The sequence below is a fragment of the Oryza brachyantha genome, chromosome 10 (genome assembly GCF_000231095.2).
Source record: "Oryza brachyantha chromosome 10, ObraRS2, whole genome shotgun sequence".
In the NCBI taxonomy this organism is placed as follows: Eukaryota; Viridiplantae; Streptophyta; class Magnoliopsida; order Poales; family Poaceae; genus Oryza; species Oryza brachyantha.
The window spans coordinates 11,127,750-11,146,399 of NC_023172.2; the positions used below are offsets into that span (position 1 = coordinate 11,127,750).

The 18,650-nt window shown below is 39.0% G+C and overlaps 1 protein-coding gene across 1 annotated transcript in view; it reads right to left on the reverse strand.

The window, feature by feature from the left end:
* Positions 1-18,650, reverse strand: part of LOC102706882 (midasin) — a 35,711-nt gene extending 17,061 nt beyond the window's left edge. Inside the window, exons 1-24 of the mRNA XM_040528290.1 lie at positions 18,229-18,650; positions 16,226-16,310; positions 13,755-14,281; positions 13,513-13,661; positions 12,926-13,035; positions 12,735-12,854; positions 12,505-12,583; positions 12,119-12,241; positions 11,717-11,816; positions 11,535-11,631; positions 10,649-10,780; positions 10,512-10,568; positions 10,263-10,439; positions 9,681-9,806; positions 7,663-9,441; positions 6,592-6,659; positions 6,318-6,513; positions 6,111-6,215; positions 5,547-5,852; positions 2,454-4,697; positions 870-2,366; positions 611-797; positions 470-535; positions 72-154 (exon numbers count right to left, since the gene is read on the reverse strand). Coding sequence (XP_040384224.1) covers positions 72-154; positions 470-535; positions 611-797; positions 870-2,366; positions 2,454-4,697; positions 5,547-5,852; positions 6,111-6,215; positions 6,318-6,513; positions 6,592-6,659; positions 7,663-9,441; positions 9,681-9,806; positions 10,263-10,439; positions 10,512-10,568; positions 10,649-10,780; positions 11,535-11,631; positions 11,717-11,816; positions 12,119-12,241; positions 12,505-12,583; positions 12,735-12,854; positions 12,926-13,035; positions 13,513-13,661; positions 13,755-14,281; positions 16,226-16,310; positions 18,229-18,650 — 8,835 coding nt within the window. The remainder of the gene's footprint in view (positions 1-71; positions 155-469; positions 536-610; positions 798-869; positions 2,367-2,453; positions 4,698-5,546; positions 5,853-6,110; positions 6,216-6,317; positions 6,514-6,591; positions 6,660-7,662; positions 9,442-9,680; positions 9,807-10,262; positions 10,440-10,511; positions 10,569-10,648; positions 10,781-11,534; positions 11,632-11,716; positions 11,817-12,118; positions 12,242-12,504; positions 12,584-12,734; positions 12,855-12,925; positions 13,036-13,512; positions 13,662-13,754; positions 14,282-16,225; positions 16,311-18,228) is intronic.

Genomic DNA, 18,650 nt, shown 5'->3' on the forward strand with positions numbered 1-18,650 from the left:
AAAAATAGTAAGACAACAAAAAATAGGGGAAAATGTATCATACAACAAAATTACACCAGGTACAAAAGAACCTTGTGAACTTCATCCAATTGGGCCAAAACTGTTGAATCATCTTCCTCAGTAATAGTTGCAGCAAGAAAACTCATAGAAAGACCTTGACCAAAAAAAACAGTAGAATCAGCAAGGCACTGTAAAGTTAGAAATAGCGTTAAATCATTAGTTTTATGATACAATGCCTTAAATTTGTAGTTTTGTGGAAAAAAATTGGTGTTAGATCTGTAGTCTTGTGATACACACCCTTATATCTGTAGTTTTGTGACAATTTGATCAAACTATCTGTAGTTTTGTGAATTTTACTCAAAGAAAGAACTCTACAAACACAGAGGGCAGCCTCTGAATATAGGCATAACATGGAACTAATTCTAAACTACCAGCCTCAATATGATCTATTGGAAAAATATAGGAGTACCTTCCATAGCAAGGTTTCTAAGGTCCTGATTGGCTGACAACATAGCATCAATTAAGTGTTGATTGTCTGCAAGCAACAGAAGGTGATTAAAATCTTAGGATATATAAATGCTCCGACCCATAATATATACTCCAAAATTACCATCAATATGTCCCTTCAAAAGATTCTTCCTTGGCCAAACATTTGCAGAAAATGCTAAGATGTCTTGGATTTTGTAGAAGATTCCGCCAGATGATGGAACAATAGGATGGCCACCATAAACCCATAAAGTTGGTTTGTCATAATGTAAACTGAAATCTTGGAGGCTGTTGAGATTGACACTTTCCATCTGTACAACGATGGTGTCATTTTGCAGTCATTTTATGGAATCACAATGAAAAAGATATGGATGGTTACTTACCAAAAAGACACCGACTTCTACTGGAAATTTTGGTTGCAACTTAAGTATTTCCTTCTTTAAAAGATTCCAAACAACTGGTAAACCCTCAAACTGAGACAGGAGTATCATCTTCCATATTGACCTATGATAATCAAGGAGACAGGAATATATCTGCAGCAGCTTCCATGATTCCACAACCATCTTGAGTACCTCACCCTCCAAGCATCTGAGGGACTTCAATGCTGGCAGCATAGTAACTTTCATTATACCATGATCAGGAAAATTTGTCTCAGATTGCCATTGCTGCAGTGTAAGGCGCAACAAGCTCAGACCATTACGAGAGTTACGAAGCCGGTTATGGCAATCTTTAAGGGTGACGCAAGAAGCCATATCCAGCAATTTCATTGAAAGCAATGGAATAGGGTGAGCAACAACATCAATCTTGTGATAAGCAACTATTTCCCTGTAACATTCAAGGATGCTATGCCAAATAGGATGGTCACTTTCTTGCTTAAGAATATTTCCGTATTTCTCAAAGAAGTTGCAGTAAGGCTGGAGAAGGTGATTGTACCATTTGAACCATATGGCATACAATTTAAGATCATTTTCAGTAGATTGCTCCATTACCCAATTTGCGGCAATAAAAAGCATCTGATCAGCTAACTCTGAGTTGAAAAGACCAGTTACACAAGGCTTGACAGACCGCTGATCAGAAATGGTTGGAAACTGCAGTTCAAATAAGCTCGTGGCAGGCAGAACATATGAGTGGGTGCTAGTAATAGGTCCCAACAAGGATGCATTACTTTTCAAAGTGCTTATCTGATAAGCAGCACATTGGGAACCCAATGACTGCAGATACATACAATTTCTTTGGACACAAGTTTCCTTTGAATACCAGATGAAGTCTTTTAGTTTTTGTTCAATTGGCCAACCACCAGGCAAGGACAAAGAAAATCCATAATGCAAATCAGTTGAACCACCATCAAAATGAACCAAAAACCTAATTTTTGCTTCCTCAACAATGTTAGAGCCATTGACTTCACCCAATGATGGCAGGTAAGTGTGCTCCCAACTTAGATGAAGGCTCCAAAGAAACTGATTTCCTTTAATTAGAAGTTGTTTGAACAATTGAACCCATCTTGTTATCTCAAGAAGTGTAATATTTATACCAAGACGCAATCCAGCAGCTTTTGCATACAAGTGTGCTTCAGTCATTGACGAAACCAACTCCATTCTTGGTAGACCACAAGAAGCTAGAAACCGTATAATGTCCTTCCTCTCACTGTCCTCAGATGCATTGCTGCAACCTTTTATACTTAAATTTTGGTTCATCAGAAAGATCTCGACTCCCCTGTTTCGCATAGCTCTCGAAACTTCACCATGTTTTGCATTAATTGTTAAAAACATTCGGAACTTGGGATGAGCCTTCAGAATTACAGGGTTCCCATCCACAAGACCACATTCATTAACTACAATTAACCTTTCTTGCTCAACAAGAGAGTTTATCCTATCGAGAACCTACAATAGAAGTTAATAAAATAGAACAGTTAGCAAAAGAAAAAATAAAGTGACCAAAGGAAAAACCATGAGGGTTTGTAAACATACAGTAGGATTACAAAAATTTGCATTGTCCAAAACAATCCATTCACCATATTCAATGGCCCTGATCAAGTCTCCAGCAACCCATTCAAATTTAACAGGTTGGTGAACAGCTTCACTCTGCTGCAAGTAATAGATAGACCTCAGTGTTTTACTCAAGTCATCTTTTTTAAAGGATATAGGCAAGTCAAACATTTCCAGATCACACTTCATAAGCTCAACTATGTCGCCGACCAAGCTCAGTGATGGCAACGATGAATTTTTGCTCATTTCAATCAGGGTTGAAGTGTGAATTGAAGAGCACTTCCTTGCAAGTACAAATTCGAACCATTTTACAAACAATTTCTTCCTTTCTGCAATCAATTTCTTCCATTGTATGTCAATACTCAGGCTGAAGTATTCATCAACGTAACGCTCAACTTGAGAGATGACCAATTTATAGTGCCTAAAGAAGTTATACTGCTCAAAGCATCCCAGCAATTCTGACACATCAGTTGCTGAAGACAGATTTACTTCGTTTAATGTATTGCCAGATAACTGAGCAAGCAAGCGGATTAATGAAGTTTTCCCAGATGAATGTTGTCCAACAAGAATGCACAACCAACCTTGATTGATACAGTGCATGGCAGCTTCAATGCTATGAAGGGTACCAGGGAGAATGTTGAGTTGGTTATTCTGAACTTTGCAGGAGTGGAAGTGATTTCTTCTAATAGATGCACTTCCAACCACCAAACACTGTGGATTAATATAAAGCATTTTTGTTTGATGAATCCTATACTTCATCTGAAAGACCTCTTCAAAAAGCTTGACAACTTCCTCACGATCAGCTATAGTTCGCATTCGCTGAAGGTAGACTGTATTTAAAAAGCAGTCAACCTTTGAAGTATCTGCATATCCTGATGCTGTCACACAAGCGCCAGTTATCATCTCACAAGACCTAATAATATCACGTAGATTAAATTCCCAAGGAGATCCTTCTTGGCCATACTTCTTATGTATCATTGTATCCATGTAGAGCCTATTGTTAAAGGAAATCAACTTTTTTAGAATGTCGTCCTTAATTGACGGATATTGTGATTTACATATGAATGAGTAATCACTCTCTGATAACTCATCAACATAAACCTTGGTGAAGCGGTTCAAGAAGGACTTCGGAAGGCCTTTCCGCCCACCACCTTGCGACGAAGGATTCTGACATGCAAAGACACGAAAGGACGGCGGACATTTGAATGTCTGACCAAGCTCGGGAATAAAGACCTCAGCACGGTGGTCCAAAATGGCATTCAGACCCTCCAGGACAGATTGGGGAGCAAGATTGAGCTCATCCAACAGAACCCAGCTCCCATTTTTTAAAGCCTGAAGAAGAATACCATCAGACCATGCAAATTCCATTCCGTTTTCCCCTTCAGCTGGCAAGTCTGAACCTAAAAGATCCATCATGTCTGTCTGCTCAGATAGATTTATCCTAACAACATTATGACCAGAAAATCCAGCTAACGCAACAATTAAGCTTGTTTTCCCAACTCCAGGACTACCTTCCAACAGAAGAGGTTTTGGAAGTTGCATGCCACGCAACACTCGGAAAACATTCTTACTGGTAGTTGGTGCCATAAATTCAAAACCATGTTGCTTACAAGCAAAATGACCTTTATCAATATAAAATGGTGCGATGCCAAAATGATCTGGTTGGCCAATATTAATTTCTCTTGTATGATGACCCCAGCCATAGTTCCTTAGATCATTTAAGTCTAAGTTTAATTGTTTCCCCACAACCTTCCGCAGTTCTTCCAGAAGAAAGGACAAGCAAGTCATTTTCAATTCAGTAGCCTCAGCTTTTGAAACACTCATCCCCAATGCGAGCCCATCTAGTAAAACAAGGAATAGACCATGTATTAAAGCTTGTTGTGCACCAAGATTTCCCTCTGTCACATTGACAAATGAAATCCAAGACAACAGATCTCGTATTGTGAGCATTCTTCCAGTGCGCAATTGATTGAACCACATCCAGAAATTAACGATGCAATCTCCAAAGCAAGAAACCTCAGCTTTGGTGAACCTCTCTATAGCTATGCTCTTAAGTTCATCAACATCAGCAACAGCAGGAACCCACAATTCTGTGAATCGATTTCTTAAAGCTGGAGAAAGTTCTTTCTTTCCATAGTCACCACCTGGATTCATTGTTGCAAGGATAAAGAAACTTGGATGTGCTACAACCTTCTCTAGCACAGAACCACCCTTCTCAGCCAGTGACTACAACAGTAAAAGTAGGAGTAATCATTAATATGAAACTGAAGCTCAAAAAAAAAACTTACAGTATTATTTAATACGCACTTATGAATCAAAGAATCTCATCAGTGGATAGACAGAGCATGATAAGATAAACAAAGGTAGAGTACACCCTCACAAGCAATAGCAGTCAATGTAGGACAAGCAATCTTTCATGGACTAATGGTGGGACCAAGAAACAGCTAAGCAAAACTATAATTTGCTGGTATGACTCATTGCAAAATTGGTACCTCTTTTTTAGCAAGGACAAAAAAGATTTTAAATACCCAAAGTATTATGCATAAGAAATATATATCCTGAATGTTTAAATTGTGATGGTTGGTTCCTTTTCATTACGAGGTAAGGATGCATTGGCCAATATGGTAGGGTTCTGAAGGTTGATGCTTCAGTTTACATACAATTTCATGTTTTAAGCATTGATAAACAGGAATCATCTTACATTGACCTGCAACAGAAATATTTTACCAGAAGTTTTAAGGACTTTCGACATGTAAATTCCAGAGGATACCACAAACTGACACATAAATCTACAATATGGATTGAAACTGAACAGTTCAGCAATGCACAAAGCCACAAACTATATCTGCAATAGATTATGATGTCCGTAGTAGTTATGTTAAAATAGGCCTGTTAAACTACAACTTCATCATTTGTGCCCCTAAACGTGCAATTTGATCAATTAGATCATTAATCTGCAAGGCTGGTTCCTTTTCTTTAACCTAATTATCTCAATGTTGTATGCCCCGCTACTTTACTAATTGGAATAAGCATGGAGTTTGAATTGAAAATAGCAACCCAAAAAAGATAGCATACCAAATTTCTTTCAGGCTCTAGAACACTGTTCAGACGTTCAAGTACGCTATCATCAGCTAATGAAATTTCATCAATAAGGAAAAGATCCCCATTCTTCATTGCTTGCACGAGTGATCCATCCTGCCAAAGGAAAATTGCTTGCCACCTCTTGTGAAGTTGCATCAGATCCAACTTAATTTGCTCCATGATATCAAGATCATGAGGTGGTACTTGCGGAAACAGTTCTTTTTCCTTTCTGTATCTATCAAGTATTTCATTTATCTTATTCACCACACTCACAGCTCCAGATATATCAGTGGGGAGTGGCTGCAAATGGAATATCAGTTAGACCACATCAGAAGATATATATAATCTTACTGTTTAAAAAATATTGAAGTGGATGGTCTGCTCTATGCATAGTCGATCTAGATCATATGTGGGTGAATTTACATATACATGTGTTGTAGGATCTTTTGTCATTAAATTAGATGATATTTTTTAACTCAGAGTTTGTTGTATATTTATTTGATAATTGTCGTAATGCACAGGGATGAAATAATGTATGCCAGAATCAAAGTAACATACCATATCTCCTGCAACATGAATGAAAATTTCCATCTGCTTCATTTTTGTAATAAGATGTTTGAATTCCAATGCAATTTTTGACCTATCACGTATAGGACAGAACCCCTGCCAATAACAGTTAGACAGTAGTGAAAAAATTGCAAAAGCACAAAACAATGGGATGTAGCAAAACAGAATCCGGCCATGATTTCAAGATAAACAACCCACCCCAATGAAATCTGATGTCTCGGTATACTGATGGCAATTTAAAATGTGTAGCTTCACTCCAAGGACAGCACTTAGGACCTGGCAAACAGTTGTTTTCCCTCCTCCGGTTTCACCAACAAGGAGGACAGGTTCACGTGACCTGTAACAACGCTCAATGAGGAAGTATAACCTCCACATACTTTCGGTCCACGTGATGCTGCAAACATGACCAAATACATATTGCATTAGATCAAGAAAAGTTAAATGTTGTATTTTAAAGTAAAAAAGAACTCACTTTCCAATGGTTTCTTTTACTCTCAGTCTTATAGATTCACGAGATAGGTTATTGTCACAGCTGACTTCCTGCAATCACAAAGAACCACTCGATGATATGCCAGATTAAAAGGGCTTGTTGAATTTAAATGTATCAGCACTCAAAAGCATTGTGCAATATTTCATGCAATAAACAATATTTGGAAGAAACTTTCTGCACGGTTAATAACAGTTCCAGTTGAATGCACATACAACAGTAATCAAAGAATAGAACTTGGGCTCCCTTTAGCCTGTGTTTTAACTCATTGTTACAATAATGTTTTCACTACAGATGTCCCACATTAGCTTAATTAAGAAGCACAACACCGTGTAATGCATCAACCACAAACTCAATGTAAGACTATTAAAGGAAAATGGACCCCAGGTGGTCTGGCAGGGTGCTTGATCTACAGTCACCCTTCCGGTGTAGCTTCCAGCAGTTAGCATAATCTCAGTACATTCTAGGCTGGAAAGTGGCAAGCAAATGAAGAGAGGCGTCAAGCACCTAGAATGCTAGTCAGCCTCCTAGTTGGGAAACATCAGCTCAGAGCCTCAGAGGCCATTGTGGGGATGGTGCCAAGCACCTAGGCAGCCTTGGCTGACACCAAAAGACACTAAACAAGATGACCCTTGGGTCAAATGGAAATATCAACTAAGCCAAATAAAAACATACAATAAGATGTTCCGGTAGCATTACAGTAATTGCTTTCAATGTAGGATGAATTAAGTTAATTCATCCAGCTGTAAATTCAGTATCATGTTGTGGGCTACTGGTTTTTGAAAGCATTTTTTTAAATCCCAGTGATGTGCAGTATGCAACATCTTCTATATATTTATGATTTAGAACCTATTGAGTAGCATGCAAGCATTTTTAGAAATTGTTTAGTTCAGAATGCCCTAACCATATAGTACCAGCATGGCAGCATCACACATCATAATATCACATCCAATGTAATTTAGGAATAAGCATTTTTAACAAGTAGTCATCCATAATTTTTATGGCAAGGAAATTAACAAAAAATTAGCAATATACCATATAAGATGAGACTGGTACCATGTTATAGAGGTTGGAGATGCTGAGTTTAACACGAAGATGGCGTTCCAATGCTTCTTGAACAACAATTTTCTCATTGTCATTCCTTAATCTCTCTGCGAGAAGTAAATAGCCATCTTTCGCTAGGTCTTCATATGACTTCCCCTCAAAAAGTCTGTACCGATTTGCCCAACGGAATAAATCCCGTGGTGTAATGAAACCATGTTTGCCAGCAAATACTCTGCTGTTCTGTCTATGCATTTGTAAATCTTTCATAACTTGAACCATTTTTGTGGCATAACTGCAGGCAATTGCACACCTCTGCTCCAAGATTGTGATTAGCTCATCTTCTGGGATTTCATCAACATGCACTTCAATAAAACGGTTGCGGAACGCCCGAGACAGCATTTTACGTCCCCCATAAAGCACAGGTGGATTTTGAGTAGCAAAGAGCATAAAATTAGGGTGAGCAGGTATGGTTTCTTGAAGCTCTGGCACAAAGAGCTCCCTGTTGTCATCCAATAGCCGATTTAAAGCTTCCAAGACATCAGATGGTGCAAGATTTAGCTCATCCAACACAATCCAGTGGCCCTCACGTACAGCCTTCACCAAAGCACCCTCCTGAAACTGAAGCTTCCCATGACTGTCAGTAACATATGTACCAAGATATTCTTGAAGATCCGTATGCTCATGATTGTTGATACGGACAAATTCATGGCCAGTTTTTGCAGCAAGAAACCTGACAAGGCTAGTTTTGCCACTTGATGTGGGACCTTGCAGGAGAACAGGGTACTTTTTAACGTAAACAGCACGGGCAAGGTTGACAATATGCTCGGTGACACTCTTAGTTAACACATAGCTGCGCAGAAACTCATCAGATTCAGAACGATTTACTAGCATAGGCTTTTCAACGAAGTAGTCGGCAAAAGAAATTTGCGGTGGCACTCTTCCATCCAACAAAAGAGATACTATAAAGTTATTGATGATTTTAGCACTTTGGGCATCCAGCATTGTTAGAAAGAACATACAGAAGCCATCATAAAGAGCTTTCTTGAAGCCAAATTTTTTCTCTGCGCTTTTAATATAAGCTAATGCGCGAGAGAGAGACCTCAAACTAAATTGGGGCTTCTGATTAGCTCCATCCTGCAGCTTCTCCTCGGATTCCTTTTTTGCTGCTTTATAAAATCGAACAATGTTGTCTGTAACTCCTTTAGCAGCATGCAGGCCATCCAGATATTTAGTGACAAAAAGACGGAGATCATCATCATCAATAAGATCATCAACAAAGAATTCAGTAAATCGGCTCCTAAAAGTGTATGGCAGCTCTCTTTTCCCAGCATCAGTTGCTGGATTCATGCATGCAAACATCCGGAAGCAAGGATGGCGCTCAATATAGTCCACATCACCCCTTTCAGCCAGGCACAGTGTTCCACTCTCTCCATCCAGTACAGCGCCAATTCTCTGAAGAGTCTCCGGGGGTGCCAGGTTAACCTCATCAAGCAAAATCCAATGGCCATTTCTTAAAGCTGATACAAAAGCACCCTCCACAAATTGAAATGACATACCAGATGATGAACCAAGTTGACTACAAGCCGCATTTAGCCTGGACAAAAAGGAGTCCCAGTCAGAAATAACTTGGGCAGGTAAGGACCTTTTTCTCTTCGAACCACTGTTAGACCTCAAACTAACATCAATTAACTTCTGAGCTTTCTCGACGCATTTTGTCAAAGCGCGTAATAACTTCTTCCATTTTTTCTCCATTACATACACATCACAATGGTGAAGAATAGCCTCATTGTCCTGAAAAGGTCAAAATGCTGATAAATAAGAAGAAAATCAAGTCTTCTGACTTCTACAGCTTATTTGGCACAGCTAAATCACCCCTGTGCCAAAAGCTTAAGCCTACAAAAGTGACTGCCATATATGATATGTTTTATGTTTTAAGGTTTATCTAATAATAAAGCATTGAACCTAATCTACTGGAGTAATAGCACAATTAAGCTTTAAAGCTAACTGCAAATAAGGTCAAATAGACACACCTTTCCAGAAAAACTTCGACAAAAAAGATCTTTGAACTCTATATAAAGAGGAAAGCATATTGATCGAGCATCTGCAGGCTTAAATCCACCAAGGAGATCAGAAATATCACTTTGCTGACTCAAGTTCTGGAAAAATCAAGAAAAAATATGAGTGCGCTATAAATGTCAAAGATTGTGCAGCACGAGTTTAACTTGCATATCACCACAGAATATTTTGACTTCCTACATTAGTCACTCCAAAAGTGGGAACTCCTACCACGTGCAGAAGATTGGAAAGAAATGTTGACATTCTAACAAGAATCATCTTGCAAATGACATGCCCATCCTGAGACCTATTCTCTGTCAAGGCACCATGTGCTTGATTCTAGAAGGTAGTGATTGTGAGGACTCAACAACTAAAACATGGAGGAAAGGAACTTCCAAGAGATTATGTTATCTATGTAATACTATTATTTTCTTTTGGAACGCCATAAGAGGAAACAACCAAGTTGACCCAAAAAAACTTGATAATCAACGGTTTTGCAGTGGTAAATATGCAATCATGATTTATTAGAGTAAGTCATGTAGCTATTTTGTCAGTACCACCACAGTCAACGGCTGTTTAAGCCAGGAAGCAAGATTCTGCACGAGAGTAGTCTTCCCAGTGCCAGTTTCACCAACGAGAAGAACAGGCTCATTGAACTTTATTGAGCACGCTACCCTCTCAAGAACTTCTAATGTACGCCGAATATCAGCAAAAGGTCCTTTCTGAATAAGAGCCTGCACATTTGAACAGGGGCATCAGTAGAGTAGCCCCAAAAAATGTTTCACAAATAAAGAATTGCTAATTACCGGTTTGTTGCTGCACTGGAGAGTAACTCTGCCAACTTGCAAGTCAGTATGACGAGCCTGTGTATTATGAATCATTAATTCCATGAAAACTAGACGAATGAATAAGGTGTTACATATAGCAAACAATAAACACATGCCTGGACAATGGGCTTGTCAGAAGGATATATGGTTTCTGCTCCATGGGGGACACATAGTATTTTAGCAATTTCTCTTTCTACATGTAGTCTTTTATCCGGAGATGACAAAGAGGAAGCAAAAACATCAACAGCCTAGATTAAAAGGAGAGGGTTAGAAATGTGCCTGAGAACTTGTAAAACCAACGGCTGGATAGAACTTCTTCAAGTTACTTCTCAATGTTCATGAACAATAAAATAACAACATTAAGAATAAAGCCCGGTAGACAGTGTATTTTAATATATGCCCTTATATTTGTGACAATAATGACAGTACACAACAATACTGTAAGTAGATGTTCTAAAAGGATGGACCCCTGGGCAGAGTAGGTGGCACCCCACTCAGCATCTAGGTCTAGAATATTAAAATAGTCTTCTAATTTTATGTAAAATTAGAGTGGCTCCTAGGGATTAGAAATCCATCATGGGATGGGAAATCAAACCAAGGATAATAGAACTCTTGTGATATGTTGGGAATGATCCCTTAATCCAAATTTGAAAATGAAAAACAATAACAAAACAGTTCACTTTCCCAAAATGATATGTTTGTAAAAGCAGAATAATACTAATATTGCCATTTGTCAAAGCAGTCTTAAATTGCTAAAAGAAAAACATGTCAACTTTTTTCAGTTAGTCTTTTATAGCATCTAAGCACAACTTTTGTGCCGTAGGTATTCTTTACAATATAGTGGTATAACTCTTGAGAGATGATATCATAAGTATTTACCACAGAACCAATCCAGATACAGAGTTTAAAAGGCTTTCCAGCACAGTTCACGCGTTCCACAATGGTAGTAGTTGTGATTACAGGGACTACCAAACTATATCAATAGGAGGAGAAAGTGAAAACCTCAAGATGAATTAATTTGCAACAACTAGATGATAATCCCAGACCCTTGAAGTTGAGATCAACTCCACGTATTCTCTTGCACCATTTGAGCAGATCCCTATAAAGAATAGTTGTGAAACCGAATAGGCAAATAAGAATGTACTGAATGTGCAAATAAGGAATATACTTCAAGACATATGCACCTTAATGAAAATCTTTGCGTGAGACATTCAGGTGGACCTCCAGCTAAGTTGAGCCCACCAAACTGGCAAGATACCAGCAAATTGGCCTTTTCAAAGGCATCTACATTACATATAAGAAGTTATTCCTCCGCTTTTTTTTATTTGACGTGGTTGACTTTTGAGTCTACGTTTGACCATTTGTCTTATTTAAAAGATTTACATAATTATTAATTATTTTGTTGTCATTTGATTCATTGCTAAAAGCACTTTAAGCATGACTTATAATCACATTTGCACAAAAATTTGAATAAGACAAACAGTCAAATGTAGATCCAAAAGTCAACGGAATCAAATAAAAGAACAGAAGGAATACTAATCGATCGCAACATAGTTAATAAAATAATAGAAGAAGATTGCATCTACCAATGAGTTTAGCGGAAATAGCTTCCAAGCTTGGATAGCACGCATGAATTATATCGATCATGTCTTTTCGGTTAGGTTCTCCCAGCATAACTTTTCTCCACAGAGAACTAAAGTTTAGTCTTCCTGGTTGAAGAAAGAACAAACAATGATTGTGAGTTAGCAGATGGCACTAGTTTGGTTCATATTTTGAGCTTGTGGAAATGTAGAATCGCAATTAAGGACTTAAAACATAAATATGCATTTGTGATTCCGAAGCAAAAACATAAATCAGTAGTTCTATACTTCTATGCAACTTTCCAGAGCATAACTACCAGCAATAAATTTATGATAGTGTTGAGTACAGCAAGACATACACGTTATACAGATATTTAACCTATTGGACAAACCTTCCGGGGCATGTGATACATCAACCCTTGAGGTGGTGACTGTAGCAAATAAACGGAAATTCTCAGCAACTTCAACTGCCTGTATTATACATTCAGACAAGTAAAGACCTCCAGGTAGTTGGCATTTATGAAGTATTTCTGCTGTTTGAAGATATACAGAGAATCTAGAAAAATATCCAACCTCCATATTATAATTATCTAAAACAAACAAAATGAAAAGGCTAATTCACCTCTGCATGACCAATTGAAAAGAAACTTGAACCTTCCAATAAAGGTAGTAGGATTGATTGCACATCACTGGGTGCTTTGTCAATGTCTTCAAACACAATCCAGAAACCTTTGATAATAGCCTGCTCATCATAGTATGGTAAGAGAAATATATGAAAATAAAATCAATTAAATAGAGAATAGTACTCCAGACCTGAGTAAGAGAACCAGGAGCCCACTTGAATTCACCAGGTTTTTCTGTGCAAACATAACTTCCTATTAAGGTCCTGCCATCCATTTGTTCATCCATGTGGATGAAGAGCACTGCAAATAAAAATACCTGTTAGCACTTAATACATTTGCAAAGAACATTACCAGCATTATTGGGTATGGCATGATTAGTAAAAGCCTGAAAGGATCCAAGATTCTGACAATCCTTGAACAAAGTAGAAAACATTGTTATCAAATCATCAATACCAAACGAACTATTCAATAACAAAATAAGACGTTATCATGGAAAACTTGAGAGTTATTGAAAACCAAATTGCAAAGACAACTTTCTGAGACCATGTGCACAAAAAGGCCCAATGAATCTAGCAACCAGTTTTAGGTTCACTCAACTCCCTTCATTTGCGATCTGAAGAAATGATAAAATCAGTGCTTCGTCAAAATTGTAATTAGGTTATATAGATTTTTTATACATCTAACAGTGATTTTTTTCAACTTGCGCAGTTGCACAAAAAATCTCTAGCAGAGTCCATAAACATAGTTCATATTGGCTCTAAATTAGAAAACATATACCTCGATTTCCACGAATATGTGCCAGCTTGTTAATTAGGGCAGTTTTTCCAGCACCAACTGGACCATAGAGAAGTATGGGCCATTTCTGGTTTACTGCCATTAAAGCTACCTCATAACTCTTTCTCAAAGTAGCAGTGAGCACAAATGGACTAACAGATGGAAAAATTGAAAATTAGTATAAGCAAGATGAGTGCAACAAAAGATACAGAAAAATAGGGAATGGAGGAAAGTTTTTTTCACACCATATGTTACTTCCATTGCTATGCTGCCTTCCCACAGCAAACTCATGCCAATCTGGCATAGAATCAGACAAAGAAGTGAGTCCATCTGCATCAATTTTACAATTGACTTCTACAGCTTGAAGATATAAAGAGGCTTTCTCCAACGAAGTATCTGTGCAAAACTCCTTCCATCTAAAAGCATAACCGGTTATCATAAATTTATGTTGAACAACATCCAGTGGAAACCATACAAGAGATGGAAGTATCAGAAAGAACCTCAAGAAACATGTAAATGCATCATCTGCTCCTAGACCAAAACTTTCAACAGCCTCATCACTTACTTTCAGAACCACCATGAGTATTTGTATAGCACACCATCTTAAATCCAACACAACACTATGAAGTGAATTGTCAACTAAACTGTAGTCAGCAGTACTATATACAAGGTCTAAAAAGCAAGACCAGTCCCATTCCTCACAAAATACTCTTGGCTCCAATTCTAGAAACCGATATGATACTTGGGTGGCATCAAGCAACAAATGAAGTCCCTGGAAAACAAATAAAATTAATTATCACCGGTCATAATATTAGACCAACTGATGACCCAGTAAAAATTAGACATTATGTATTCCTATGAAAAACAGGTTAACACATAGGCAATGGGATGTGTCAAAATTGGAAATTTACAGAATAAAACCATGGACAATCCAGAATCCCCATTGACCTAAAACACAACAAACCAATGAAGAATATGCAAATATACGTACGGTATAACGATAGCCTGTGGAAAATTAATTTGCTTTCATGAGAGAGAAAAGTAAATTTGAGTTTGACTAGCACATGAGATGCATGTGCAAGATATAAATTTGCTTACTTAAGTCGGTTAGAGCATATGGACAGTAAAGAAGTAAAAGTAAGTACTACTCTGTTCTTGTTTCATAACATTTTACTTTGCAACAAAATGTTAGTTAACTGCTTGCATGTGTCGGCAATGGATGCATGAGACCGGAGTTACCAACTTGCTCTCTTACTCCCAAGCTGTAAAAGGATTGAGTGAATTCTCCTGTATGTGCATGTCAATAAGGCTGCACATTGTACTAGTATTCTAGTAGTTTCATTGCTAGCTTGACTTGGTAAGCAACATGAAGCACAGTACAAGCTAACTTAGATTTAAGCTGTGCTTTGAGTTTTAACTAGCTAGCAAATGAGCTGTGATTTTTAGTGAATGCTTGCTCATGTCAGTTTGCAAGTCCTAGCATATAAGGACATGAATCCCCTCTATGTGAACTTGTCTTGACTTGAGCAATATATGGAAAACACTCTAGTACATGCACATTTTGTTATTTGATCGTACTTGAACCCAATTAAAGATGGCTACGGAGACCCGCGACCCAAGACCCGATGGGTATTTACTCTATTAGAGTATGTGTATGAACTAAATATATCACCCATGGGTAAGTAATCGGGCAAATATCTTCACCCAACAGGTACGCGGGCATGGGAACATTCCTATGATCCCCGTACCCGTTTACTCATGGGTAATAAATACCCGCAAGTTGAAATGCACGTCCTGACCCAATAATAAATTAGCTCAGCCCAATTAACCAAAACACTAGGTATTTAAGCCATCCATCCATTTTTCCATCGCATTGTATGAATGTGTGATGTCTTAAGTATCTAGTGTCTACTGTAATATACTATATGTAAACTATACAGATTAGATTGTTCTAAACTGTTGTGGGTACATGGGTAACCCGATGGGTAAGGTTTACCCAAGCGGGTATGGGTCTGGAGAAATTTTCCTACCCGTGACGGGTATGGGTATTTTGATGGTACGAAATTTTACTGGTGGGTATGGGTCCGGGTACCAATACCCGATGGGTATTTACCCATTGCCATCCCTAGACCCAATATAGTCTTCCTAATTAAAAAAACAGCATGTACTAATAATAAAAAATTTTGCAAGTACTAGGTATATACCAATATCAGGTACAATATTAGCAGGAGTTCTTGCTACTACATTGAGGTGGGCAAATTGCTAGTGGAATGATGTGCAAGCATTGGCCAGATAAACAGAACAAAAATAGCATGGTTTCAAGAAAAGAACATAACTATTGAAGATGTCAGGGGTAAAAAGGAAAGAACTCCCATAATATTGAGCCAATGCATTCCTCAAAATGAAAATATTACCTAATGCGTATACAACTATAAAACAAACACAATAAAGTAGCTCTTAGGCAAACTGGCAATGATTAACATATGGGTAAAGATCGAGTAAGATAATAAGCTATGGCAAGAGCACCGTCAAGGGAAAAAGGTTCAGTAGGTGGCACTAATTTCTGGAAAAAGTACTCCTAATGTTGTTTGTATGTACATCAGTAAGTGAGTTGGAAGACAGCCAAGGACTATTGCATTTCAAACAAGCTGTAGAATAGATACAAGTTCTGCATGGTGACTTAGGAGAAAAGACAGAGAAATTTGCTTGATATAACCTTGATGGGAATTGACGATGAAAAAACCCCAGGAAGAAGCCTTTGGAAAGGTGGTGGAGCAAACTTAAAGTAGTTTAGTAAATATCTGCCACAAGTAAAAATAGACAAAGTTGTTAGGTCACTGTATGGTGTATTTCCACTTGCATGTTTTGGTCGCATAGAGAATTGTAAGTGAAATGGTCAAAGAGATGAAAGTGATGGTAATAAGTAGGCTGTGTTATTTTCTAGATGAAAGATTATCTTATTTTTATATTTATTTAATTAATAGTATAAACGATGGAATTAATCACTGTAAAGTTGAAACTTTATGTTAGAAAGTCGAGCTGATGATCTTCTATATAAAAACATTTTGCAAAAAACACACCGTTTAGCCATCCGGTGAGCATACACACAAAAACCAAGAAAAAAACTAAGAATAAGCTGGCAAAAGAACACAGCCGTAGTAGTCTGATATAGGATTATCTAAAGTCCAAATCAAATGTGCGCTATGATTCATTAGTGGTGGCCGTGTGTAAAAAATTTCTAGTCTACAAAACAGACAAACCAGTGCACACAGGCTTTTCTTCCAATTCCTTGTATCCCGGTAATGGTTTTTAAATTATTCTTCCAGCACATGACATACTAGAGCATACAATCTGTAAGCTAAAAACATATATCAGCTGCTAGCTAAGATACTCACTACTGGGGGAATTTTAAGCTCTAATACATGTCAGCTTCATATTGATCCATACAGGATTCCAGCTCGCCAGATTTGCCAAAACAGGAGATAGCTCCACCCCCAGGCCGAAACCGAGGAAAGTCAACCGTTGCCTTAGCTTTGTTAGAGGAAGCCGCCCCCCCCCCCCATTGGCTGTGGTTCAGAAGTGGGCTCGACCTGCTTTGGGATGGATGAAACTGAACACTGATGGAGCACTGAACTTGCAGGATGGAGTTGCGGGTGCAGGAATTGTTGCATGGGATACAGGAAACTTTGGCACTGCTGAGTGCCGAAGATATGACCATATCAGTGATCCAAGCACAGTGGAGATGCTGGCGTGTAGAGATGCAATCATGTTAGCAGTGTAAATTTGTGTAACCTATTGATGAAGCATGTTAACCTCCACAATGGAGGCCGCATTGTATATATTGCCTTCTAGGTCAGTTACAGGTGAAGTGATCTGCTACTTGATGTTTAACCATCCACAGGAGGCAAGACTTTCCTTCAGTGCAGTCACAGGACAAATTAGACTTTTAATCACAAACAGACTGTTGTTCTTTGTTCCCAGTATACATGACCTTAGACTTTAGACTGCATTACCTTTACATTTTGACAACTGGGCTTTTAGGGATTATGCATCACCTAAGAAAATGGCATAATTCTCCACTAATTTCATCATTACAACGGCACAAGTTTTAGTATTTTGTGGTGCCTGTTTCTCTTGTCACACACAAAATTGTGATCGTGGGAATTCTGATATTTGACTGTTTTGAACCAAACCATACAATACATAACAGTGTCCATCAAAGATAATAACAAGGAGAAGTGCAATGCTGGACTAAATCCAAACAAGCTTAACACATTAACCCCCCCCCCCAAACTTAGACGAACTCAAATTCAAAACAATCATCCAGTTTTTCAAAACATTGAAACTACAGAATTTAGGTTGATGAGCATGAAGGCGTATAGCTTATCGAGGCTTGTGCGTGGAAGGAGTGGCAGTTGTTCCGGTGAGCTGAGCACAGAACTAAATTGACGAGTTGAATTTTGCATCGAATACAACTATGCAACACTAGCCCCATCTTTTTGCTTGTGCTTATAAGCCAAATTTTGAATTTTAAAACTTAAATTTAGAGAGAATTTTTTTGGGGAGGGGGGTTTCCGTAGTTTATTTTGCAGCCTTCGGTTTTAGATCACTAAGAACATGTATATAAAAGTTTTACCCATAAATTATATTTTAGTTTCGCTTGTGCTTCAAAACAGCCACGAACAGCATACAGTAGAGGGGAAATGGCCGTCACTCTACCTGAGCAAGTAAGGGGCGAGGTCGAGGGCGCGGGCGAGTGCGAGGCACGCGAGCTCGTGCAGCCGCAGGCCCCTGCCCCTGGATAGGTAGAACTCCACGACCCGGACGTCCCCCTCCCCTGCCTCCTCCCCGTGCCGCGCGGCGTCGTCCGAGCGCAGGGCGTGCGCCCCCGCGGCGCGGAGCAGCTCGACGGCGCGGTCGAGGAGCGCCGGCGCGAGCGGGAGGAAGCAGCCGACGACGGGGACGGTGTAGCGCGGGTGGAGGAGCGGCTCGGCGAGCGCGGCGGCCACGTCCTCGCGGGAGGGGGCCGGCCCCGAGGCGGCGGCGAGCGCGAGGACGCGCGGGTCCCCGCGCAGCGCCGGGCAGCGCGCCAGGAGGCGCGCGGCGGCCGCGGCGGTGGAGAAGCTGCCGTCGAGCGACAT